Source organism: Ornithorhynchus anatinus, chromosome 12 (genome assembly GCF_004115215.2).
Source record: "Ornithorhynchus anatinus isolate Pmale09 chromosome 12, mOrnAna1.pri.v4, whole genome shotgun sequence".
NCBI classification, from domain to species: domain Eukaryota; kingdom Metazoa; phylum Chordata; class Mammalia; order Monotremata; family Ornithorhynchidae; genus Ornithorhynchus; species Ornithorhynchus anatinus.
Genome location: NC_041739.1, coordinates 20,521,961 through 20,547,336, shown reverse-complemented (window position 1 = coordinate 20,547,336; position 25,376 = coordinate 20,521,961). Strand labels below are relative to the sequence as shown.

The 25,376-nt window shown below is 45.2% G+C and overlaps 2 protein-coding genes across 3 annotated transcripts in view; one reads left to right on the top strand and one right to left on the bottom strand.

Moving 5' to 3' along the window:
* Positions 1-5,278: 5,278 nt before the first annotated feature.
* Positions 5,279-6,823, bottom strand: TIGD4 (tigger transposable element derived 4). Its single transcript, XM_007671820.2, has one exon. It carries the CDS (start codon positions 6,821-6,823, stop codon positions 5,279-5,281), a length of 1,545 nt encoding a protein of 514 aa, XP_007670010.1.
* A 12,143-nt stretch (positions 6,824-18,966) lies between these two features.
* The window catches only part of ARFIP1 (ADP ribosylation factor interacting protein 1), a 113,513-nt gene continuing 107,103 nt past the window's right edge, over positions 18,967-25,376 (top strand). The window contains exon 1 of one of the 2 annotated variants that reach the window (XM_029076512.2): positions 18,967-19,004. The gene's annotated coding sequence lies outside the window, so the exon portion shown is untranslated. The remainder of the gene's footprint in view (positions 19,005-25,376) is intronic. The other variant, XM_029076511.2, reaches the window with a different exon arrangement.

Below are 25,376 nucleotides of genomic sequence, written 5' to 3'. Positions count from 1 at the left end.
ATTGAAACCCAGATAAAGGTCTTCAAAAATGCTCTTATCTATTCTTCTATTCAAAATATTTAATTAAAAGACCATCTTGGTTTTGCTTTTCCTTCTTTTCCCCATATTCTCAATCACAAAGTATAGGAATACATCTTATTTTATTGTACAAACCCATTGTAAAGGGAACGTGTCACTTTAATTCTACACTTCTCTATCATAAGGTGTAGTGCTCTGACACAAGTGGGTGCTGAGCACATTTTATTATTATGATTATTATTTTATTTGTTTAGCCCTCTTCTAAATGCTGAGGTAAATATGGTTTTATAAGGTCAGACACAGTCCCCATCCACGTGGGGCTCACAGGCTAAGAAGAAGGGAGAACAGGCATTGAATCTCTCTTTTACAGATGGGAAACAGAGGCACAGAGAAGTGAAGTGACTTGTCCAAGGTCACACAGCAAGCAACTGGCAGAACTGGGATTAGAACCCAGGTCCTCTGACTCCCAGGTTGGTGTTCTTTCCACTAAGCCATAAATGGTCCTCTGACAACTGCTACAAAAGAGCTGTGAAGGCCACAGCTCATCTACACCAGTTGGCAAGTGGAACGGTCCAACTTCAGGCCGAAAAACCAGCCACCATCCGTTCTGAATAATGGCATTTTGTTACACTGGGCACACATGCAACATAACTTTATAAATACTCCTACCTTATTCCCAATCTCTTTCCAAAGTTGAGGAAGAAGTGACTAGGAGCCCAACTTGAGTTATAGAAAGCTAATTTGTTTTAGCCCCTCTCAAGTTGATTTACAATTTTGAAGGTCACTTAAAATTAACTCTATTTTAATTAATTCATTTACAGCTTACATTCTTTCAATATATCTGCCTACTAATAAAAACACTGTATTATATTTGAGATAAAATAAGGTATTCTTTAGGCATAGGACGGACAATTTGAAGGAATGAAGTAGAAAATGTAGAAAGAACAACGAAACATTGAATTAGAACCATAGCTTGCAAACAAAGCTATATTATTCTAAAATGCTAAGGTTGCCATTTTAGGCCTAACCCATGTCCACTTTGTATTTTGGCCTTGTTTTTGACACAAGTTCTCCAAGAGAACAGAATACTGAATGTAAGGCTATTGTATTATCCTTACAGAGTTTGTGATGTCATGAAATGTTCAAGCAGAAGACACTTTAAGTAAGTCTTGACAGGCAAACGTAGAAGAGGGATTGATTTTAAGATGTTTGAAATTCTTAGATTGTAAATTTATGTAAATTTTATAAATCATATGAAATTCCCTACAATTTTAAGACTTTCGCTTTGACTCTTCAAGTGATATTAAACACACTTTTCCCCCATCTTTTGCTATTTGGGAAGCATGGCCTAATGGATAGCACATGGGCCAGGGAGTCAGAAGGCACTTCTAATACCAGCTCTGCCATTTGTCTGCTGTGTGACCTTGGGCAAGTCACTTAAATTGTTTGTACTTTAGTTACCTCATCTATAAAGTGGGGATTAAGTCTGTGAGCCCCAAGTGGGACATGGACTGTGTCCAATCTGATTAGCTTGTATCTATCCCAGCACTTAGTACAGTCCCTGACAGTATGGTAAACCCTTAAAAAATACCCCTCCCCCCCCCCAAAAAAGAGAAAATAATCATGTCCTATTTTACCATTTACCTACTTTCAAGCTTACTGAAATATTGTAGTTTCTGCAACAATGAAAACGGGCAAATATTCAGTATTTGATGATGAAGTCTCCTGTCAGAAATGACATATGAGCCTAGGACGAACTGAGTGAAGGAAGTGATTAAAGTACTAGTAGGTCCTGGGTTCTAATTCTGGATCCTCCACTTTTCTGCTGTATGACCTTGGGCAAGTCACAACTTCTCTGTGCTTCAGTTACCTCATCTGTAAAATGAGGATTTAGACTGTGAGCCCCATGTGAGACAGGGACCCAACCTGATTAGCTTGTATCTTCCCCAGCCCTTAATACATTGTCTGACACACAGTAAGCATCTAACAAATACCATTAAAAACCCATCTTTGTGAATAATGATCCTTCTAAAGGGATTTTTGGCAAAGTCCTTCAAGATGATCCTATAAAATGCCAGAATATCTTGCTGACATAGCTACTGTCCAAGGTCTTTAAACTATATTACTTGCCAGTCTAGTGAGGAGGGTGCAGAGCTGAGGAGGAGGTAAGGTGGGACCTTCTGATAAATACTGCTTCCAGCTTTTCTGGAGTGACTTCCTTCCTCTCCTCCCCTCTGTCTGGGGTGGTTAAGTTGGGACCGAGGCTTGTGTAGGGGGAACTGTGGCTTGTGTGAGCCCAAAAACTACTGGGGCTTATGGATGGGAATTGTAATGAGGAGGAGGCTTATGGAGGGGAATTACTGCTTACGATTCTTTGTCCCCAGCCAGAGGGAGGGACAACCAAGCACAGGGCACTCCAAGTCTGCTTGCCGCACCTGGCCAGGAGGACAAACTCACAAACTCGCGGAGAGCCAAAACTAAACATTTCAACACACAAACACTCCGGTTCAGCCTGGGCTCTGTCAGATTAGCCAGGGAGGGGTCTGTGCCAGAAGACAAGTCTGTCCCTTCCTGTCTGCATCATCTATGTCTGATCCATGCCCTCAAACTGCATCAGATCTGGCCTCTAAAACCCTATCTTCATTACAGATCACCAACAGATCTTGTCTGTGGGAATCAATCGGAGGGCAAAGTCCATGAATGTGCTGTAAAGCAGTGCTTATAACTGGTGATGTACAATGAAAGTAGGGTGCTCAGGCACACCCAGGAAGTCAATCATTTATAGTTTGGCCAAGGCGCACTTTTACCATGTAAAGTTTTGTTCGGCAGCACTCGCACTTTCTCTTCCTTTCCAGTCATGTTCCCGTTGGGCCAATGCATTCCACAAGTGAATAAGTGAATGTAATAAGTGAATATTAAATGAACATTGAGAAGTACAGAAATTTCCCTCTCAACTCTAAGCTCGCTGTGGGCAGAGATCGTGTCTGTTTATTGTTATACTGTACTCTTCCAAGCACTTAGCATAGTGCTCTGCACACAGTAAGTGCTCAGTAAATATGAATGACTGACTGACTGACCGAGATTTCATACCTAAAACCCATTTAAGGCCAAAGAAACCACAAAAGAGTACCAATGCTGTGCTAAAATGCCATAGACCTGCAAGCAGTTGCCAGGTTACTGTAGTTGCCGTGGTAGCCTTTTCAGGCCCTTGGTACTTATGAAAGTTTGTTTTTTTCTCTCTTTTAAAAGTTGCTTCCTTCAATGGTGGTTACATTGATGCATCTGAAAAAGAACTAAAACACAAATGTGCTCTACTGTTGTTAAACAAGCTAGCAATGTGAGCGTAGCGGAGAGACCATTTTCTGTTTTGCTAACATCTGCCAACCCTTTCTATAGGACTGTGTCCAGACTAGATCTTAAAAGTTAGGAGCCGGGAAATAGCATGAGAACTTGTAAGAGGTCAGAAGAAGTTTTTGATTAAAGGGTTGGAAACTCAAGCTTATGAAAGAACATGAAAAGAACTAGAATCGGTTATCTTGAAAAAGATAAAGATAAAGGGTTAGTTAATAATAACTTGAAGCATATTATTAGTTAAAGGATGATTAAGTTCTGTGCCCTGTCTCCATTTAGGACAGAACAAGAGAACTTGGCAGAAACTGCTGCACAACAATTCTGTCAGAATGAAGGGTATTAAAAACTGGAATGGGTTACCTTTGAAGGCTTTTTAATCCTCTTCTTTGGGGCCCTTTAAAGTAGAGAACAAGGAAGTTGATCTCTCAAGTTTCCTTTTAATTCCACTTTGTTACCAAAATAATTTACCTTATTTTAAAACAATTAAATATTTTCATTAAAAATAATGACTTTTTATAACATCTAAATAATTTATTTTTCACTTTTTGAGAAAATATTTTCATTCCAGGTAAATATTAACTAAACCACAGGTCTCAATACTAGTGATATCAAAAGAAAAACAAATTAACAAGGCACAAATGTAAAAGTTTTTTTGAACAGCTGAAGTCAGATTTGATTAGGGAAAAAAGTACATAACGAGCATAGATATTTTTTAATGACCTAAAAATAGCTCCAAAACCATAACAAGAAATTAAGGGTTAGCTATAATATTCATCGATGTTGTAGTATTTGATAACTTCCATAGTTCCATTGTTTTTGCTGTAAGTTTGAAATCATGTTTTATAGGTGAGTATAACAGTCTATTAAAAATAAATTCAGTCTCTGGGAATCTAACTTTCCAAAATGAAACTTAATATTAAAATCATCAGATTTGAATTTGAAAAATGATTAAATACGATCAAATGCATTTTATACAACATTTCAATTTTTCTAAAATATGGTATCCTTTGGTGAAATCCGAAAAAAATTTCATAAAAAAGCCAATTTTGATCAATTAGAAAAATATTTTTTAAATATGAGGGGTTTTTACAAATAAAAATGTTAGTGTTATGAACATCTCACAACTGCAAGACCAACTGCATATTAACTTGATGAAAGTTATTTCTATTTTTAGGTAGGGTAAATTCCCAGGACTTCAGCATAATTTGAAATGCAGATGCTGCATTGACTAATTGCATTTTTCCCATTAATCAAGACAAAATGAAAGTAACTCCTGCACCCAGATTAAAGGTCTGCATGAATCCAAGTTCCCTGAGATAGTAAAAGATCACTACAATCTATGGTACTTGAGTCCTCACAGGTTAATGACCCTTTAAAAATATGTGTTGGGGGTTTTGTACATTCTGGTGCCTGGCTGAATTATATTTTTACAATTACACACTTTGCCCTACTGAAAAGTAAGCTGTAGATTTTCATTGTTAACATTACAGAATATTAAATGCCTAGAAGATAAAGCCTACTACTTGATATGCATAAGAAAATGCTACAATAGCTATAGATTTTAATTATTTCCTTTAGTATATATTTTGGAAACTGAATATATAGAGATTAGAAACTGTCCATCAATTCAGTTTACTTGTATCTCTGAATTGGAGGGTCATTTTTATTACGGTGAATACCATTCTTTCACCCTAACAGAAAAGAATTGGACAGGATTTACATTTTTCCAAATTCAAAAGAAATTTTCGTAGTTGACAGTCACGATTTTCAGCTCGAAACTACCACTCTATTTTATCTACAATTCCAAATCACAGATCCTTGCAAATAAACTGCATAATCCTTAACAGCCAAGTTTCCATTTTTGTTTTTAATTGACTATTAATATGGGAAAGCTATTCATCTCTCAGCATTATTTAGATGATGTATGCCGAATAAAATTTTCAAGGTCTGCAAGGGAATTATGAAGTCCATCATTCATTTCTTGACTCCTAAGAAATCTTTTAAAGGTATCTAAAGCAGTCAGGGCCTCATTTTTTGATGGCAAAGGCAGTTCAGTTCCTGGAATTCCACAATCTTCCTCCTCCTCTTCCTCATCAGAGGTGAAAGAGTGCTTCTCCTCCAGAGTTTCGTCTTTGGTCCCTTGCAGCCCACTGTCAGAAACCATTTCACATGTCACCAAATCATCATCTAAAGCTGCATATTCCTCTAGAGAAAGACCTTCTGGAAATTCCACTCCCGCAGCCCGAGCGTGGGAAATCAGATCTAGGTCACTTTCAGTCTCTATAGGTGTTTTGTTGCCTTCTCCCTTCTGTGACATGAATCCCGCCTCTTCGAAGCTCCTGACAATCGTCTCTGAAGTTACTGTCCTCCAACACAGGTGTAAAGTGTCAACTGCATCCAGGAGAGAGAGCGTAAACTCCTTGCTGCCCTCCACACAGTTTACAAATTTTTGGATGAGACAGTGTCGATACTTGACTTTCAGACTTTTAATAATCCCTTGTTTCATGGCTATAAATTTGGAAGATGAACAGGAAGGGAAGAATGCCAACTCAATTGATTTTAGGTTCTTCACCTCTGGGTGCGCTGGAAGAGTATCGACAAAAATAACTACTCGGCGTTGCTGAGCTTGAAACTTATCATCCAGCCTCCGCATCCACCGTTCGAACACTTCGGAGGTCAACCATGCCGTTCTGTTTGCTTCATACTCCACAGGTAGTGATTTTATCCCTTTAAAGCAAAGGGGATTTTTGTTTTTCCCGATGACAAGTAAAGGGAGTCTCTCCGAGCCATCCATGTTGGTCCCAACCAGCAGTGTTATTCTCTCTCTGTTGAGTTTTCCAATGGAGCAAGTTTCCCCTTTAAACTCAAAAGTGTTCGTTGGCAGCATCCGATAAAGCAACCCCATCTCCTTCACATTAAACACATTCTTGGGACGATACTCATTCAAATAATAAGGGAGCACATTTTGGTGCCAGACCGTCGAAGCATCTGCTGAAGTTGCCGCAGCTTCCACGGGCTGAGCTCTGAACACTAAACCATACCTTGATTTAAAACGGTCCAGCCAGCCATTACTGCATTTAAAATCACTATGTCCCAGCTTCTGGGCAAAATCATTAGCTTTGAGCCGCAACATTGGCCCATTTACTGGCACATTCAGACACTGAGCAATTCGGTACCACTTCATTAATGCCTCTTCCAGATCCGTGTAAAAAGCAGTTCTCAGTCTTTTCCGTTTAGGATCAAACCGGAAAGATTCGAAGGCTTCCAGAACCTTATCTTTGTTCTTCATAATCGAAGATAATGAATTCTTCTTTATCCCATATTTTGCTGCAATATCTGTTTTTTTCTTGCCACTTTCAACAGCATTAATGATGTCGACCTTTTCCTCGATGGACAGACTCTTCTTTTTCCTCGTTACAGGTTCAGGCGAAGGATCCGCTGAAGTCTCTGCCATTGGGTCCGGTAGTTTCGAAGACAGCTTTGCCTTGATTTGGGGAGCAGCTCTTTCCTAAGATTGGTTTGGCGGTGGGCTGGAGTTGAAGGAGTGCTTCACATTTCAGGAACCTGACAAAGTGTCTAATAGCCTAATGGACTCTCTGGCAAATTCCTGTCCAAATATTAGCTCCCTATTAAACGAAGTCCTCTAAAAAGCAATTTAAGTTGCGGCGACAATCCTGATAGGTTAAGGCAACAGAAAGTTTCTCTCTGGGATGGTTTGCAGCCCAGTTCCTCCCAATCAAAGATGCAAAAGTCAAACAAAAATAGAAGTCTCATTATGTCAAGCCTGCCTCGTCCTGCAGATGTATTTTTGGAGTGTCAATCTTTCAAGATGTTCCCATTTATCTTTCCCATTTTAGTTTCCTCTGCTTCCATAGAGTAACTCAGAAGTTAAAAGGAATCATTATTTTCCCCACAAAATGATTTCATGCAGAATTGTTTTATCTCATTTTCCTTCTGGCTGCGTGCTTCCCTGTTCAGTGAGGGGTGAGAATCACCCTAGAACTTTTGAAAGGCTCACGTTCTCAGGGTTTCCTCCTCAGCTTTTCGGAACTGTTAGAAACAGGGATCAAAACTGTTACTCTTTCAGTTCTGTATTGAAAAGAACAGCTCCCAATCCCAGTAGTTTAATATCAAGAAGCAATGAGATGAAACCCTTCTTCCAAGACCTTTGCCCTCTCTCCCAGTACTTCTTTCTAAAAGACTTCTACATCTGCTGTGTATTTGTAAATCCCCATTTGTCTATGAATGCTGCTTCAAGTGCTACTGAAGTAAACCAGCCCAATTTAACGGCTGCCAAAATGTGCCCAACAAAAATAGACAGACTAAAAATGACTCCAAATTGATCCCCAGTGGATATTTCTGCAGGGAGTCAAGTCTGCCTCGTCTAATAATAATAATAATAACTGTGGTATTTGTTAAGTGCTTACTGTATGCTAAGCACTGTTCTGAGCACTGGGGAGGATACAAAGTAATTAGGTGGGACACAGTTCCTGTCCCACATGGGGCTTACAGTCTTAATCCCCATTTTACAGATGAGGTAACTGAGGCACAGAGAAGCAAAGTGACTATTCCCAAGATCGCAGAGTAGACATGTGGCAGAGCCAGGATTAGAACCCATGTCCTCTTACTCCCAGGCCTGTGCTCTTTCCATGAGACCATGCTGTTTCCCTCTTGCTTCTAAAGGAAACACTCAACCAAATAAATTGAAGAGGCGTACAAGTCCAATTCTGTCCTTTCAGAAATAACTCCAGTTTGAAAAATGGCTCTGGCTGGCCATATGACTTCCATTTCATCCTGATAGAGCAACGATTACTGCTGCTGCCGCTGGAAAACTCCCCTCCACATAAGGGGGAACCTGAGCCAAGGTATTGGGTAGGCTGAACATAAAATTAAACGAAACAGCCCAGGATTTTGTCTCCAGCCATGACCACCAGATGTTTGGAGATACATGTGATAGTTGCCTGTTGTAGACATCAGAACCATTTGATAAAGTACTCATTTTCTCTTAGAAGCACATCAGGCACCTTTGATCTATTCATTTCCCCAAACTCTTCTTGAAGTAACCAATCCCATCTGTTTACCACCTTCTGAATGAAGTGTTCAGAAGGAGTGTTTCTTTTTGCTTAGTTTAGCGTGCTGAGCTGCAAACATCTCCCGGGCAGTATATTAGCAGCTGCAACTGCAAACCAAAGGTTTATCTTCATTTCTCCCTAGTGTGGAAAGGACTGCTGTTCATCTACCAGTCTTTTTATTCCCACTCAAACACATGAAGAGTTACATTATCTTAAAGCCATCTTTTAATACAAAAAGTAATGAATGAAACCACCGCCTCTCATTCTAAGCATAAGGGATGCATGTGCCACCTGGATTTTAGAGATGCAGATGTGCCTACCCACTCTGCTGTTATTCTGCTCTCCCAAGTGCTTAGCGTGGTGCTCTGCACATAGTAAGTGCTCACCATTCATTTAATCGTATTTATTGAGTGCTTACTGTGTGCAGAGCACTGAACTAAGCACTTGGAAAGTACAATTCAGCAATAAAGAGAGACAATCCCTGCCCACACCGGGCTCACAGTCTGGAAGCGGGGAGACAGACATCAAAACAAGTAAACATGCCTGTTACTGAATAAATAGAATTATAGATATGTACATAGATACACAAGTGCTGTGGGGTGGGGAAGGAGTAGAACAAAGGGTGCGAATTGGGGCATCGGGGAGGGGAGGGGGAGCTGAGGAAAAAGGGGCCTTAGTCTGGGAAGACCTTTTGGAGGAGGTGAGCCTTCAGTAGGGTTTTGAAGTGGGGAAGTGTGGTTGTTTTGTGAATTTGAATAATAACAGTGGTATTCGATAAGCACTTACTATGTGCCAAGCACCGTTCTGAGCACTGAGGGAGGGCATTCCAGGTCAGAGGTAGGATGTGGGCCGGCGTTGACGATACCATTGACTGATTGACTGATTTTATCTACCTTGTCAGAAGAACATTCCCTTCCCCATCCAAGTGTTCTATCCAAAAGTGTGTGCATTCTTTTTTCTTTCCATGATACCCTTTTCCAGTTCAAGTACCAGTCAACATTTCTTGTAACGAAAGTGGAGAAATCCCTCTGCTTCCTTTAAACTTCAGTCTTCTAATGGCCTCCCATCCATTCAAAACAGTATTCGACAAGCCTGCACAGAGAAAACCAGTCAATCACCATTCCTCGCATGCCTCTGGAGCCAGCATCCCCCTGGAAGCAACTGCTAGCTTTACCCTAAAATGTAACCAAAGGAAGGATTGAAATTCTTTCTATAAATAGAAATGACAGCTTCTCCTTTTTGCAACTCTTTTCTTAGACTATGATCCTTGCATGGGACAGGGATTGTGTTCAATATGATTATCCTGTGTTCTCCTAGGCTATAAGCTCCGCCCTATAGAGTGTAAGCTCCTGGTGGGCCAGGATTGCATCTAGCAACTCTGCTGTACTTTCCCAAGGGCTCAGAACAGTACTCTGAACAAGGTAAGTACTCAGAAAGTTCCCATTGATTGATTGATTGATTGTGGCTCCCCCAGCACTTAGCAGAGTGCTTGCCGCATAGTTGGTGCTTAATAAATACCCTAATTATTATTATTACTATTGTAACCACAACAAGCCAAAGAGCCACTTACCATTCTACCAAAATCTGCCTGGGTCCAGCAGCAACAAAAAAACACACACCTCTAATCAAGCATCCACTGGCCAAGGTCTTCCTGGGTCTGGTCCGGGAGAGTAAATGAGGCCAAACTCAGTCTTGCAAAAAAAAAATTGCAAAAATTCCAAATAGGTACTGAATGTCTAGAGGGTGCCAACACCCCTTTAAGAAGGTTGTTGGTCTCACATGGCATTTACGAGTTCACCAAGTATAGCTTGGGGATATTTTTGCAGTTGGCAACCACCCTAGAAACGTATGCAAAATGCCCTTGTCACCTCCTATGAGAAGCAGCATGGCCTACTGGCTAAAGTACAGGCCTGGGAGTCAGAATGACCTGGGTTCTATTCCTGTCTCTGTCATTTGTGTGCTGTTTGACCTTGGGTAAGTCACTTCACTTCTCTGTGCCTCAGTTACCTCATCTGTAAAATGGGGCATAAGACAGTGAGCCCCCTGTGGGACAGGGACTGTGTCCAGCCGGATTACCTTGTATCAGCCCCAGCGGTTAGAACAGTGCCCGGCACATTGTAAGCGCTTAACAAATACCATTTAAAAAAAACAGAAAAACTTCCTGTGACCGGTACCCAAAATATTCTTTATTTCAACTGTTTTATCATTCTTCTACAAGTCATCAGTAGTTAGGCTGGAATCTTGAGCAGTACATTCACCTTTCCCATGGAAGATTATAAACTTCTTGAGTGCAAGAATTCATGTTTACTTACTCTGTGCTGCTCTCCCAAGCTCTTAGTACAGGCTCTTCACACAATAAGTGTTCAATGAATACCACTCATTGATTGATTGATTGATTGGGAGGGAATGTAGCTCTTCAAATTAGCCTGCGTATTTCATCTTCTAGAACGTAAGCCCATTGTGGGCAGGGCCTCTATTGCTGAACTGTACTTTCCGAGCACCTGGTAGAGTGCTCTGCACACAGCAAGCACTCAATAAATGCAATTGAATGAATTCAGTGAGTGTTTCTATAGTAACAATGTGTGCAGTACGAAGCCATACACAGAAAGCCAACACAATCTGGGAGTCTACAGAAGCTATCTTTCAGCTAGAAGCAGCGTGGCTCAGTGGAAAGAGCACAGGCTTTGGAGTCAGAGGTCATGGGTTCGAATCCCGGCTCTGCCACTTGTCAGCTGTGTGACTGTGGGCAAGTCACTTAACTTCTCGGTGCCTCAGTTCCCTTATCTGTAAAATGGGGATTAAGACTGTGAGCCCCACGTGGGACAACCTGATTCCCCTGTGTCTACCCCAGCGCTTAGAACAGTGCTCGGCACATAGTAAGCGCTTAACAAATACCAACATTATTATTATTATACCGGGCTATTGGTGTAACCTAGAAATGGCCTTTTTTGTGCTCCTATGATGTTTTACGATGTACTTGATGCAGCTTTTATAGATTTATTTTTGATGCTTTGATCCCAGTGAATTGGGAAAATGGGAGGCAGTGTAAGTCATGTGGTTGTGGTACGTAAGCCGCTGCAAATTTAATTTTAGAAGGATGGATCAGAAAAAAAGGGCCTCTAAATTTCTCTCTCCCCAGCCAACTCTCAGTGTGGAGCACCGTGTTTCTGGGAAGTCATCAAATCTCTTGCTGCTAATCTTCTTGCTGCTAAACATTCCCCCCAGATCTTCAACAGTAGCCCTAGAGAGAGGCTGTTGATCCAAGCACTTATCCTTTCCCACCTCGACTACTGCCTCAGCCTCCTCTCTGACCTCCCGGACTCCTGTCTCTCTCCATATCAGTCCTCACTTCATCCTGCTGCCCAGATCAGTTCAGTCCACCTCTCCCCACTCCTCAGTAACCTCTTGTAGTTGCCCATCCACCTCTGCATCAAACAGAAACTCCTCACCATCGGCTTTAAGGCACTCAATCGGTCACCTCCCCTGCCTATATTACCTTGCTAAGCTCCTATAACAACCCAATACACACTCTCCTCTCCTCGAACACCAATCTATTCTCTGTACCTCGATCGCATCTTATCCCACTGCTGACCCCTTACCCACAACCTCTCTCCAGCCTGAAATTCTCTCCTACTTTGCATCAGACAGACCACCATTCTCCCCACCTTCAAATCTCTCCTAAAATCACATCTCCTCCAAGAAGCCTTCCCTGACTAAACCTCATTTGCCTTACCTGCCGTCCCCTCCATCACTTCTGTGTACCCCCTTAAAGCATTTTGATACTCACCCGGCCCCACAGCATTTATGTAAATATCCTTTTACTCCCATGTTTCCCCTAACTGTAATTTATTTTAATGTCTGTCTCCCCCTGTAGGCTATAAGCTCCTTCTGGGCAAGAGATCGCTTCCTCCCCATACTCTATTGTGTTACAGTTTCCCAAGCGCTTAGCACAGTGCTCTGCAAACAGTAAGTGCTTAATAAATACCACTGATTGATCCATCGATTGATCTCCCAAATGCATAGTACAGCACTTTACACTGAGTAGGCGCTGGATAAATAATATTGATTGATCGGAAGCCATTTTCTGGATATATGAAATTCAGCATTATTACCCTTTGAAAAACGATTCTCTATTTTCCCTCACAAAAGAAAATATCTAGCTTTCCTTACAGAATAGCTCAAGGTGAGAGTGGGGCTCCATAGAATGAACAGGAATCCATATAGAAGGTAACCAGAGTAATAATAACTGCAACAATAATAATAGTAATGGTATTACTAATAATCGTAACAATAATAATAGTATTTGTTAAGCACTTACAATGTGCCAACCACCATGCTAAACACGAGGGTGTATACAGTGCAATCAGATTAGACACAATCCCTGCCTCAAACAGGACTCATAGGCTAAGGGGGGGCGTCCTCGTTTTATAGATAAGGAAACCGAGGCAGAGAGTAGTTGAATGACTTGCTCAAGTTCACGCAGCAGGCAAGTGGCAGAACCAGGACCATAATCCAAATCTCCTTATTTATAGACCTGTGCTCTGTCCACCAGGTCACCCTGTGACCTTTAATAGGATGCTTGAAGCAGGGAGGTTGGCTTGAACGCTCTGCCACTGGGGAGGACCCGTCCAGGGACTTCAGTCGATTAATGGTACTGACCGAGTGGCTGCTTAGTGCACAGCACTGAACACCAAGTTCTTGGAAGAGCACAACAGCAATACATGTTCCTGGCCCTCAAGGAGCAAACAATCTAGTAGGGGAGATGATGGATGACAATGATTTAAAAATAATAGGGGCAGGAGGAAGAACAGTAACAGGATAGAGTACCCATGTCAGGTTGAACCAGCTGAAAAAATGATTGAATATACAAGTGATAATGCTGATGTTGAGAAGAGGATCAGCATGACCTTGTGGATAGAGCATGGACCTGGGAGTCAAAAGGTCATGGGTTCTAATCCCAGCTCTGCCATTTCTCTGCTGTGTGACCTCAGGCAAGTCACTTCACTTCTCTGTGCCTCAGTTCCCTCATCTGTAAAATGGAGATTAAGACTGTGAGCCCTAGGTGGGACAGGGATTATGTCCAACCCAATTACCTTGTACTTACCCTGGCTCTTAGAAGGGTGCCTGGCACAGAGTAAGTGCTTAACAAATACCATAATTATTAGTATGATGATGGCGATGATGACGATGAAAGGAGTGAAGAGAGCTAGTGGGAGAAGAGCATGGATAAGTACTGGAGGGTGACTGAAAACCAATGGTCAGGGCTTTCTTGCTTGCTGACAAGTACTGGTTGCCACTGAAAGTTTCTTAAGAGTCAGGAGATGTGTACAGAATGACATTTTGGGAAAACAATCCAGGCAGAGGATCGGACCGTGGACTGGAGAAGGGAGAGAATGGAGGCAGGGAGACCTGTATGGAGGCCGGTAATGGCAAATTGTAGAAACGTTGTGGATGTTGGAGTCAAGGGTACTGCTGTGGCTTTCGAAGCAGAAAGGATGGTGGTTGCATTAGGATATTTAGATGGAAAAGAGGATTTGGGAAGTGGTAGGTTTGGTTGCTTGTCTACCCGAGTGTTACAGGGTATGAGGCGAGAAGGAAGGACTCCTGGATGGTGAGTGTTAGGCTTTAGAGTTCCCCTTTAAATGATATTATAGGCATGGGCTTCAGCCAGTTGCGAAAACTTCTTCCTTTTCTATTAACCTCATAAAGCTTTGTTGGAGCAGTTCCCAGATCTGGTCAAATCTGGACCATAGGACTCTGGTTCTGGCTGAGCCAAACTTTTTCTGTTGATCAGAAGTTTCCTCTAAGTATGATTAAAGGTATCTTCTCATGAGTGTGGGGACACCTCCCTAGCCTGTCAGTGGAGCTAATGGGACTGGCCCTTCTAAATTTAACCACAGAATCAAAAGCTAACCACTCCCTTTGCCCCAAGGCAGATATAGAGAACTAGATTTGACTCAGTCCCTCTCCTCCCCGGGACTCAAAATCTGAGGCTTAATAACAAACCCACCTGCCAGCTTCCCACAGAGAAACAGTGTGGCTTAGTGAAAGAGCCCGGGCTTGAGAGTCAGAGATCATGGGTTCTAATCCTGGCTCTGCCACTAATCAACTATGTGACTTTGGGCAAGTCAATTCACTTCTCTGTGCCTCAGTTCCCTCATCTGTAAAATGGGGATGAAGTCTGTGAGCCCCACGTGGGACAACCTGATTACCTTGTATCTAACCCAGTGCTTAGAAGTGTTCTACTCATAATACGCACTTAACAAATACCAACCTTAATCCTGGCTCCGCAACTAATCAACTATGTGACTTTGGGCAAGACAGTTCACCTCTCTGTGACTCAGTTCCCTCATCTGTAAAATGGGGATGAAGTGTGTGAGCCCCACGTGGGACACCCTGATTACCTTGTATCTATTTCAGCAGTTAGAAGAGTGCTTGGCACATAGTAAGCACTTACCAAATATCATCATTATTATTACCAGCTGCCCTTGGATTCTCAGCACAAGGAATAATAATTATCACTGTGGTATTTGTTAAGTACTATGTGTCAAGCGCTGTACTAAGTACTGGGGTAGATACAGGATAATCAGGTCTCACATGGGGCTCCCAGTCCAAGTAGGAGGGAAAACAGGTATTGAATTCCTGTTTTCCACATGAGGGAACTGAGGCACAGAGAAGTTAAGTGACTTTTGCTCAAGGTCACGCAACAGACAAGTGACAGAGCCAGGATTAGAACCCAAGGCCTCTGACTCCCAAGCCTCTGCTCTTTCATCTAGGCCAAGCTGCTACTCTAGCCCAGCTTCTAGGTATAATGGATAGAGCACAGGCCCGGGAGTCAGAAGGTCTTGGGTTCTAATCCCGGCTCCGCCATTTGTCTCCTGTGTGACCTTGGGCAAGTCACTAAGTCACTAGACTATGCACTTCATTGTGGGCAGGTGTCTGTTTACTGTTGCATTGTACTCTCCCAAGCGCTTAGTCCAGTGCTCTGCACACAGTAAGTGCTCAACAAATACAGCTGACTGAATGAATACAATACAACAGAGTTGAGAGACCCATTCCCCGCCCACAGAGAACTTATAGTCTAGAGATGGAGGAATGATAGAAGGCGGGCCTGGGAGTTAGGAGGTCATGGGTTCTAATCTTCACTCTGCCACTTGTCTGGTGTGTGACCCTGGGCTAGTCACTTTTCTGTGCCTCAATTCCCTCATCTGAAAAATGGGGATTGAGACTGTGCACACCATGTGGGACAGGGACTGTGTCCAACCTGACTTACTTTTATCCACCCCAGTGCATAGTCAGCGTTTAGAACAGTGCTTGGCACGTAGTAAGCGCTTAACAAATACCATAATTATTATTATTATTTTTGGTAGTAGTAGTACAGTACCTGGCATGTAGTAAATGCTTAAGAAATACCACAATTATTATTAAATGCTGTGGGGATGGGGTGAATATCAAATAATAATAATAATGGTATTTGTTAAGTGCTTACTATGTGCTTACTATGTGCCAGGCACTAAGTGCTGGGATGGGTGAAGCTTTTGGCTTCAAAGCTCTCCATCACCTTGCCCCCTCCTACCTCACCTCCCTCTCTCCTTCTATAGCCTACCCGGTACACTCCGCTCCTCTGCCACTAACCTCCACACTGTGCCTCGTTCTCACCAGTCCCGCCGTCGACCCCTGGCCCACGTCCTGCAGCTGATCTGGAATGTCCTCCCTCCTCACATCTGCCAAACTCTCTTCCCCTCTTCAAAGCCCTACTGAGAGCTCACCTCATTCATTCAATTGTATTTATTGAGCGCTTACTATGTGCAGAGCACTGTACTAAGCGCTTGGAATGAACAAGTCGGCAACAGATAGAGACAGTCCCTGCCGTTTGACGGGTTTACAATCTCCTCTAGGAGGCCTTCCCAGACTGAGCCCTCCCTTTCCCTCTGCTCCTCCACCCCTCCCCATCGCTCCTACTCCCTCCCTCTGCACTACCCCCTTCCCCTCCCCACAGCACTTGTGTATATCTGTACATATTTATTATTTTATTTATTTTATTAATGATGCGTATATATAATTCAATTCAATTTATCTATTCTGATGCTATTGATGCCTGTCCACTTGCTTTGTTTTGTTGCCTGTCTCCCCCTTCTAGACTGTGAGCCCGTTGTTGGGCAGGGATTGTCTCAATCTGTTACCGAATTGTACTTTCCAAGCACTTAGTACAGTGCTCTGCACATGGTAAGCGCTCAATAACTGTTGAATGAATGAATACAGCAAATTAGGTTGGACACAGTTCCTGTCCCACGGGGGGCTCACCGTCTCAATCCCCATTTTACAGATGAGGGAACTGAGGCCCAGAGAAGAGAAAGGACTTGCCCAAGGCCACCCAGCAGACAAACGGCAGAGCCGGGATTAGAACCCGTGACCTTCGGACTCTCAGGCCCGGGCTGTACCCACTACGCCAGCCTGCTTTGAAGCGCTTAGCGGGTCTAGACCCAAGTGCGTAGATGACACAGAAGGGACGGCACAGAGGATGAGGAAGTGAGGGGATTGATTGACCGATCGATCGCTGCGCTCCGTGTGATAGATCGTAACTTCCCCCCTGCCCCCAGTGTGGCCGGAGGAAGAGGATGGTGAGGCAGGGAAACCCCCCCCCCCCCACCCGGGGAAAGGGGCCATCATCAGGGCAATGGGGCCTGGGTCCTGAGCCTGCCGCCATGGCCGACGAGGTGGGAAAGCAGCAGTGAGGGAGAGTGAGGAGGGGGCCGGCACCATTTAGTACTCTATTTTATTAATGATATGTATATATCTATGATTCTATTTATTTTGATGGTATTGACTCCTGTCTACTTGTTTTGTTTTGCTGTCTGCCTCCCCCCTGCTAGACTGTGAGCCTGTTGTTGGGCAGAGATTGTCTCTATCTGTTGCCCAATCGCCCATTTCAAGCACTCAGTCCAGTGTTCTGCACAGTTAGTGCTCAGTAAATACCGCTGAATGCAATAAGAATTGGGGTCTAATCCCAGCTCTGCCACTTGCCTGCTGGGTGATCCAGGCAAATCGTTTTAACATCTTTTGCTTCGGCTTTGTTGTCTGTCTCCCCCTTCTAGACTGTGACCCCGTGGTCGGGCAGGGATCGTCTCTATCTGTTGCCCAATCGTCCATTCCAAGCGCTTAGTCCAGCGCTCTGTACACAGGCAGTGCTCAATAAATATGATTGAATCAATCTGATCCCCCTCCACTTCCCTCCCCCTTGCCCTTCCCCCTCCCATCTTCCCCTTCCCTCAGCACTGTGCTTTTTGTATATATTATTTATCATCGTATTTATTTTGTTAATGAGGTGTACATCCCCTTGATTCTATTTATCTTGATGATGTTGTCTTGCTTTTGTTTTGTTCTCTTTTGCTCTGCTGTCGGTCTCCTCTGTTTAGACGGTGAGCCCGTCATTGGGCTGGGATGGTCTCTCTCTGTTGCCCAATTGCCCATTACAAGCGTTTAGTCCAGTGCTCTGCACATAGTAAGTGCTCAATAAATACGATTGAATGAATGAATGCGAATGAGCCCATCACTGGTACCGGGAATGGTCTCTCTCTGTTGCCCAATTGTCCATTCTAAGCACTTAGTCCAGTGCTCTGCACGTAGTAAGCGCTCAATAAATACGACTGAATGAATGAATGCACAGGAGCCCGTCATTGGGCAGGGATGGTTTCTCTCTGTTGCTGAACTGTACATTCCAAACAGTACAGTCCTGTGCACATAGTAAGTGCTCAATAAATACTACTGAATGAACGAACGAACGAATGAATGAATGAACGAAGGAAGGAACGAATGAAGGAAAGGATGAAGAACCGAAAGAATGAAGGAGCGAAGGAAGGAAGGAAGGAATAAATGAAAGAACGAATGAATGAATGGCCGAACGAACGACTATACAAATGAATGAGTGAACGAATGAATGAACAAATGAGTGAACGAATGAATGAACAAACGAATGAATGAATGAACGAACGAATGAATGAACGACTGAACCAAGGAATGAACGAATGAATGAGTGAGTAAAGGAACGAATGACTAAATGGACGCATGAATGAGTGAACGAATGAATGAACAAATGAGTGAACGAATGAATGAACAAATGAATGAATGAATGAACGAACGAATGAACGACTGAACCAAGGAATGAACGAATGAATGAGCGAGTAAAGGAACGAATGAATAAATGGACGCATGAATGAGTGAATGAATGAGTGAACGAATGAATGAACAGCTGTACGAAGGAAGGAACGAACGAATGAATGAAGGAAGGAAGGAAGGAAGGAATGAGCGAATGAAGGAAGGAAGGAAGGAAGGAGAGGCGGCGGAGAGCGCGCGCCGGGCGGTCCCGGGCTCGCGCCGCTTCCGGTTGGGTCACTTCCGGTCCGGCGGCGCCGCCTGGCGCAGGGGGAAGGAGGGGAAGGGAGGAGCGGGGAGGGGAAGGGCAGGGGAGGGGAGGGAAAGGGAGGGGGGCCGCACTGGGCCGCTGCGCCGTGGGGCTCCGCCGCGCCCGCCCCGCCACCCCCGGCCTGCCCGGCGGCCCCGCAGGTGAGAGAGGGCGGCCCCCCCCCGAGCCGGCCCCGCGTGTCTGCGGCGGGGGGCAGGGGAGGGGGGGAAAGGGCTGTGCGCGGGACTCGCCCCCCGCGCGCCTCTCTCTGTGCGCCCGGGCCGGGCCGGGCCGGGCCGGAGCATCGCACCTCTCCCCCGAGGCCCGGGCGGCCTCCGCCTCCGCCTCCGCCTCCGCCTCCGTCTCCGGGCTGGGCCGCGGGACGGGGAAGGGGCCGCCGGAGGCGCTGCCGAGGACTGGGTCCGGCCTCCCGCCTCCTCCCTCCCCCCCGACCTGGCCCCTGCCCTCTGCCCCCTGCCCCCGGCCTGCCTCTGGACCTCTCTGCCCTGCCCTCTCCCCCCGACCTGCCCCCGATCGCTCCCCCCGCCCCGATCTCTCCCTCCTGCTCTCTCTCCCCGACCTGCCTCCTGGCCTCTCCCCCTTGCCCCCTGCCCCTTGCCCTCTTCCTCCTGCCCTCTCCCCCCGACCTGCCTCCCGATCTCTCCCCCCGATCTGCCCCTGGCCTCTCCCCCCCGGCCTGCCTCCTGATCTCTCCCCTGACCTCTCCCCCCGACCTGCCCCCTGCCCTCTCTCCCCCCTGCCTGCCCCCTGCCCTCTATTATATTATTAATGAGGTGTATATCTCTGTGAGTCTATTTATGGTATTGACACCCGTCCACTTGTTTTGCCGCCTGCCTCCCCCCCTTCTAGACTGTGAGTCCCTTGTTGGGCAGGGATCGTCTCTGTCTGTTACCCAATCGTCCATCCCGAGCGCTCAGCACAGGGCTCTGCGCACGGCCAGCGCTCGAGAAATACGATGGAGTGAACGAATGCAATCAGAAGAATCGGAGTCCAATCCCAGCTCTGCCGCTTGCCTGCCGGATGACCCAAGGAAAATCATTTGAACATCCTTTGCTTCAGCTTTGCGGTCTCTTCTCCCTCTTCTAGACCGTGAGCCCGTGGTTGGACAGGGATCGTCTCTCCCGGTTGCCCAATCGTCCATTCCCCGCCGGCCTGTCCCTCCGGCCTCACGGTCACTACCGTTTACGTGTCTCCGAGGGGGTGGGACGAAGCAGCCGGGTGTGCTGGCAGCAGCAGCAGCAGCCGCCTCCGCACCATCCTAAGAATTCGCTCAGTCGTCCGTATTCACCCTTTCGATTGTATTTATTGAGCGCTGACTGTGTGCGGAGCACTGGACCGAGCGCTTGGAATGTATAACTGGGGAATAGATAGAGAAAATCCCTGCCCAACAACGGGCTCACGGTCTAGGAGGGGGAGACAGACAGCTAAATTAGTGAGTGCTGATTGTGTGCGGAGCACTGGACTAAGCGCTCGGAATGTACAGTTGGGCAACAGAGACAATCCCTGCCCAACAACGGGCTCGCAGTCTTAAAGGAGGACAGTATTTATTTGAGGCCTGACTACTTGCTTTGTTTTGCCGTCCGAGCCCGTCGTTGGGCAGGGATTGTCTCTATCTGTTGCCCAGTTGTACTTCCCAAGTGCTTAGCCCAGGGCTTTGCATACAGTCAGCGCCCAATAAATATGAATAAATGAATTGAGCACTCACTGTGCGCACGGCACTGTACTAGGCGCTTGGAAAGTACTATTCAGCAATAGCGACAATCCCTGCCCACCACGGGCTTACAGTCTAGAAGGGGGGAGGTAGGCATCAAAACAAAATAATTGGGGTGTATGTTAAAGATAATAATGGTATTTAAGAGCTTCCTATGTGCCAAGCACTGTCCTAAGCGCTGGGGTAGATACAAGAGAATCAGGTTGTCCCACGTGGGGCTCAGTCTTCATCCCCGTTTTACGGACGAGGGAATTGAGGCACGATGAAGTGACTTGCCCGAGGTCACACAGCAGAGAAGTGGCGGAGCCGGGATTAGAACCCACATCCTCTGATTCCTAAGCCCGGACTCTTGCCACTAAGCCAGGCTGCTTCTCTAAGCATTTACTGCGAACCGGGCACTGTACTAAGCGCTGGGGTGGACAGAGAAGCAGCGTGGTGTAGTGGCAAGAGTACGGATTGGGGAGGCAGAAGATGTGGATACTAGTCCCGGCTCTGCCACGTGTCTGCTGTGTGTCCTTGAGCAAGCTGCTTAACTTCTCTGTGTCTGTTACCTCATCTGTAAATGGGGATGAAGACTGTGAGCCCAACGTGGGGCAACCTGATTAACCTTGTATCTACCCCAGTGCTTAGAACAGTGCTTGGCACATAGGAAGTGCTTAAAAAGTACCATAATTGTTGTTGTTATTATTATTATTACAAGCAAATCAGGTTGGACACAGTCCCGGTCCCACATGGGACTCACAGTCTCACTCCCCATTTTAGAGATGAGGGAATTGAGGCCCAGAGAAGTGAAGTGATCTGCCTAAGGTCACACAGCAGACAAGTGGAACCGGGATTAGAACCCATGACCTTCTGACTCCCAGGTCCGTGCTCTGTCCACTACGCCATGCTGCTTCTGTTATCGTTATTAGTAATTATATTTATTGAGTGCTTACTGTGTGCAGAGCACTGTACTGAGCGCTTGGAAGAGAGTGCAAGTTGTTTCGCTCTTTTATCCTTGCTGTCTTTAATGGTATTTGTTAGCACTTATTAGGTGCCAGGCACTGTACTGAGAGCTCAGGAGAGTACAAGTTGCTTCCCTGTCTTATCATTGCTGTTTTTGATGGTATTTGTTAAGCACTTACTCTGTGCCAGCACTGTACTAAGCGCTTGGAAGAGAGTACAAGTTGTTTTGCTGTTTTATCCTTGCTGTCTTTAATGGTGTTTGTTATGCCCTTACTGGGTGCCAGGCACTGTACTGAGAGCTGGGGAGAGTACAAGTTGCTTCCCTGTCTTGTTGTTTTTAAGGGTATTTGTTAAGCACTTACTCTGTGCCAGCACTGTACTAAGCGCTTGGAAGAGAGTGCAAGTTGTTTCGCTGTTTTATCCTTGCTGTCTTTAATGGTATTTGTTAGCACTTAATAGGTGCCAGGCACTGTACTGAGAGCTTGGGAGAGTACAAGTTGCTTCCCTGTCTTATCATTGCTGTTTTTAATGGTATTTGTTAAGCACTTACTCTGTGCCGGCACTGTACTAAACGCTGGGTAGATACAAGATAACCGCGTTGGATCTAGGCCCTGCCCCACGTGGGACTCGCAATATTTGTCCCCATTTTACAAGTGAGGTAACTGAGGCCCAGGGAAATTAAGTGATTTATCAAGGTTGCACAACAGACAAGTGCCGGAGGCTGATCGGAACCCGGGCCCGTGCTCCTAGACGACACTGCTTTCTCCGTCATCCGAGGAATCCCGGGGAAGGAATGTTGCAATCTCCTGTTGCTTCAGGTCTCCGCTCATGGCCTGCAGGAACTCCCAGCTCATCTCCAGATTTAGAACAGTGCTCTGCACATAGTAAACGTGCAGTAAAAACCATTGATCGATTCTGAGCTCACTTGAGGCAGGGAACATATTTACCAACTCTGTTGTAGTTTTCTATCCCAAGTGCTTAGTCCAGTGCTTTGCACACAGTAAACACTCAATGTTGATGATGATTCAGGGGTCAAAGTCAGGACGGAAGGTAGAGCGGGGACTGTGTGGGTCAGACCGGCAGGTTTAGCTTCTTCATTCCCCTCCAGCTTGACTTGAAGAGGCTTGATGACATCCCTTTCAGGAACCCGTGGTCACATCTGGAAGGGTGTGACCAAACCACACTTGCAATCTCTTTATCGAGAAGCAGCGCAGCCTAGTGAATAGAGCAAGGGCCCTTGCCTGGGAGTCAGAAGAACCTGGGTTCCAGTCCCAGCTCTGCCATTTGTCTGCTGTGTGACCTTGGGTAAGTCACTTCACTTCTCTGGGCCTCCTTTCCCTCAGCTGTAAAATGGACATTAAGACTGCGAGCCCCATGAAGGACAGGGACTGTGTCCAACCTGATTACTTTGTATCTATTCCAGCGCTTAGAACAGTGCTTGACACATAGTAAGAGTTTAACAAATACCATCGTTATAATTATTATTTGTCGGTATGACAGCCTGTGTCTAGAATTGGTTAGGTAATATGCTAGCTGCTTGTGTTTTAAGGCAGCTGATGTTAATGGGATTGTGGCAGTGTATTTCTCATTCTCCCCCATCTAGACCGTCAACTAACTCTAGGCAGGGATCATGTCTACCAACTCTGTTGTACTCTCCCAAGCGCGTAGTACAGTGCTGTGCATACAGGAAGCGTTCAGTAAATGTGATTGATCAGTGTGTTTTCTCATCTTTCATTCATTCAGTAGTATTTATTGAGCGCTTACTATGTGCAGAGCACTGTACTAAGTGCTTGGAATGAACAAGTCGGCTACAGATAGAGACAGTCCCTGCCGTTTGACAAGCTTACAGCTTTCAAGCTGTCAAATTCCCGGGCAGTTTTTGCCATGGAATAACTTGAAAGAAATGTATTTTTTTCCTCCTTTCTGCAACAGCCGGACTACCAAAGGAAATGCCTTTCTCGCCTATTTCTTTAAAGTACAATTCATTTTCTCTGATTCTTCTCCTTATTAACCGGTCAGTTCTTGAATTTGTATGTTTGCTCCGGTATCTTTTTTTTTGGCACTGGTTACCGTGCTGACTTTTACATTTGTAAACATCAGGATGCTTGTGTATTTGAGCATAGAAAAGTGATGTGCAGAGAGAGCTATAGCAACCTCAAAACCTGGGTGTCTCATCTTAGTTCCTTCTTGTTTAAAGGAAGTCTGGTATGTTGACACTCAGGGTCTTGGTCTGTTGTTTTTGAGGTTATTTCGGGCCCCGAAAGCTAATGCTCTTAGAATCCACATAGGAACACAAGATGGAAAGTCCGCTGTCCTTTATTATTTAATGCTTATCTGAGACCGACAATGCCCTAGATGCTGAATGGGGTACAGGCTTTGGCCCTTCTGCCTCCATACTTTCCCCTTCTGTTTGGGGGAAACAGTACACATGCTGATGGAAGAAAACTAGTACACATATTCTAGTACACGTGCTGATTGAAGAAAACTTCACTTTTCTGGTCTGCAGCCATTGTCTTAGTTGTCAGAGGGAAATACTCTTGCGAAGTCATTGTAGATCGATCTGTGCCTTTGTACTATGGTTACCCGTTTTCTTTCCATGTTACTGGTAGATGACTCTCTACCCTGCTTTTAAAGAAATTCAGAAAACGAAAGAGCCCACAACCTCCCGTGGGAATCCAGGCAGACAATTTCACAATCAGGAAATGATTTCTTATGCAAAGGTTAGGTTCTTGCAGGTTCTCCCCCACCCCTCGCCCCTCAAGAAAAACTCCCATTTTGGTATTCGCCTTGCGTGGTGTGCATGCGTACAAGTTTGTTCTGACACCGCATCGTGCCGAATCCGGCCAGGTGCACATTGTCCACTGAACGGTCTCTAATTCTACCTTTGAGCTCAGTCCAAAACACATAGCGAAAGCGTGCGTTCCGGCAGAACCGAGCGTACCTAGCCTAAATCCCTCGAGTGGCAGCTAAAGTCCATTCATTTCATCTCATGCCCGAGAGGCGTTTGAAGCCAGCTGGTCACGGTCCTCTGAAAGATAATATTTATACCATATGGAAGTACACTTGTGTTGTGAGGTCTCAGCCTTCTCTTCTCTAGCTAAATAACCCTAGCTCCTTTCATTTCTCGTCACAGATCCTAATTGTTTTCATTTTTTTGATGTTTCTCCCAACTATTTTTAAGTGGTCAATGTTTCTCTTAGATTACGAAGCCCCGCATGGGACAGTCCCTGGAGATTAGGCCAGGGTTGCCATGGGATGTGCTGGGGGTTGGATGAGGGGGTGGTTCCCCTCGAGTTTCTAACTGTTGCTCTGCCCACCCTAGTCCAGCGCTTAGAACAGTGCTTGGCACATAGTGAGCGCTCAACAAATACCATTATTATTATCGTTCCACTGGATGAGTGAAGGGATGAACTTGTGGGTAAGCGAGGGAAAGGGGACTGTGGGACGGCACCCTGATTAATATTTAGCCGGATTTGTGCAGCATGGCTGCTGCGAGCTGCACTCACAGGGTTCAGTCTTTCATCCCCGAGGGACTTTTATGCACAATTGAAAACTGGCAACCGGAATGGAAGGCTTTCCAAAGGCCTGCCTCTGGCAGCACGTAGTGACACTGTTCCCTACATAGCTGGAGTGTGCGCTCAATACATTACCACTGATCGATTGCTTCTCATAAACACCTCCAACAATGTTTTGGAAGAATGATCCGGGCGGCAGAGTGAAGTATGGACTGAAGAGGGGAGAGGCTGGAGGCAGGGAGATCAGTGGGGAAACTGAGGAGGTAGTCAAGTCACTGTAGATCTGGCCATGCTCACAAAGCCCTAATTAAAACTGATGATATAAACGATAATTGTCATGG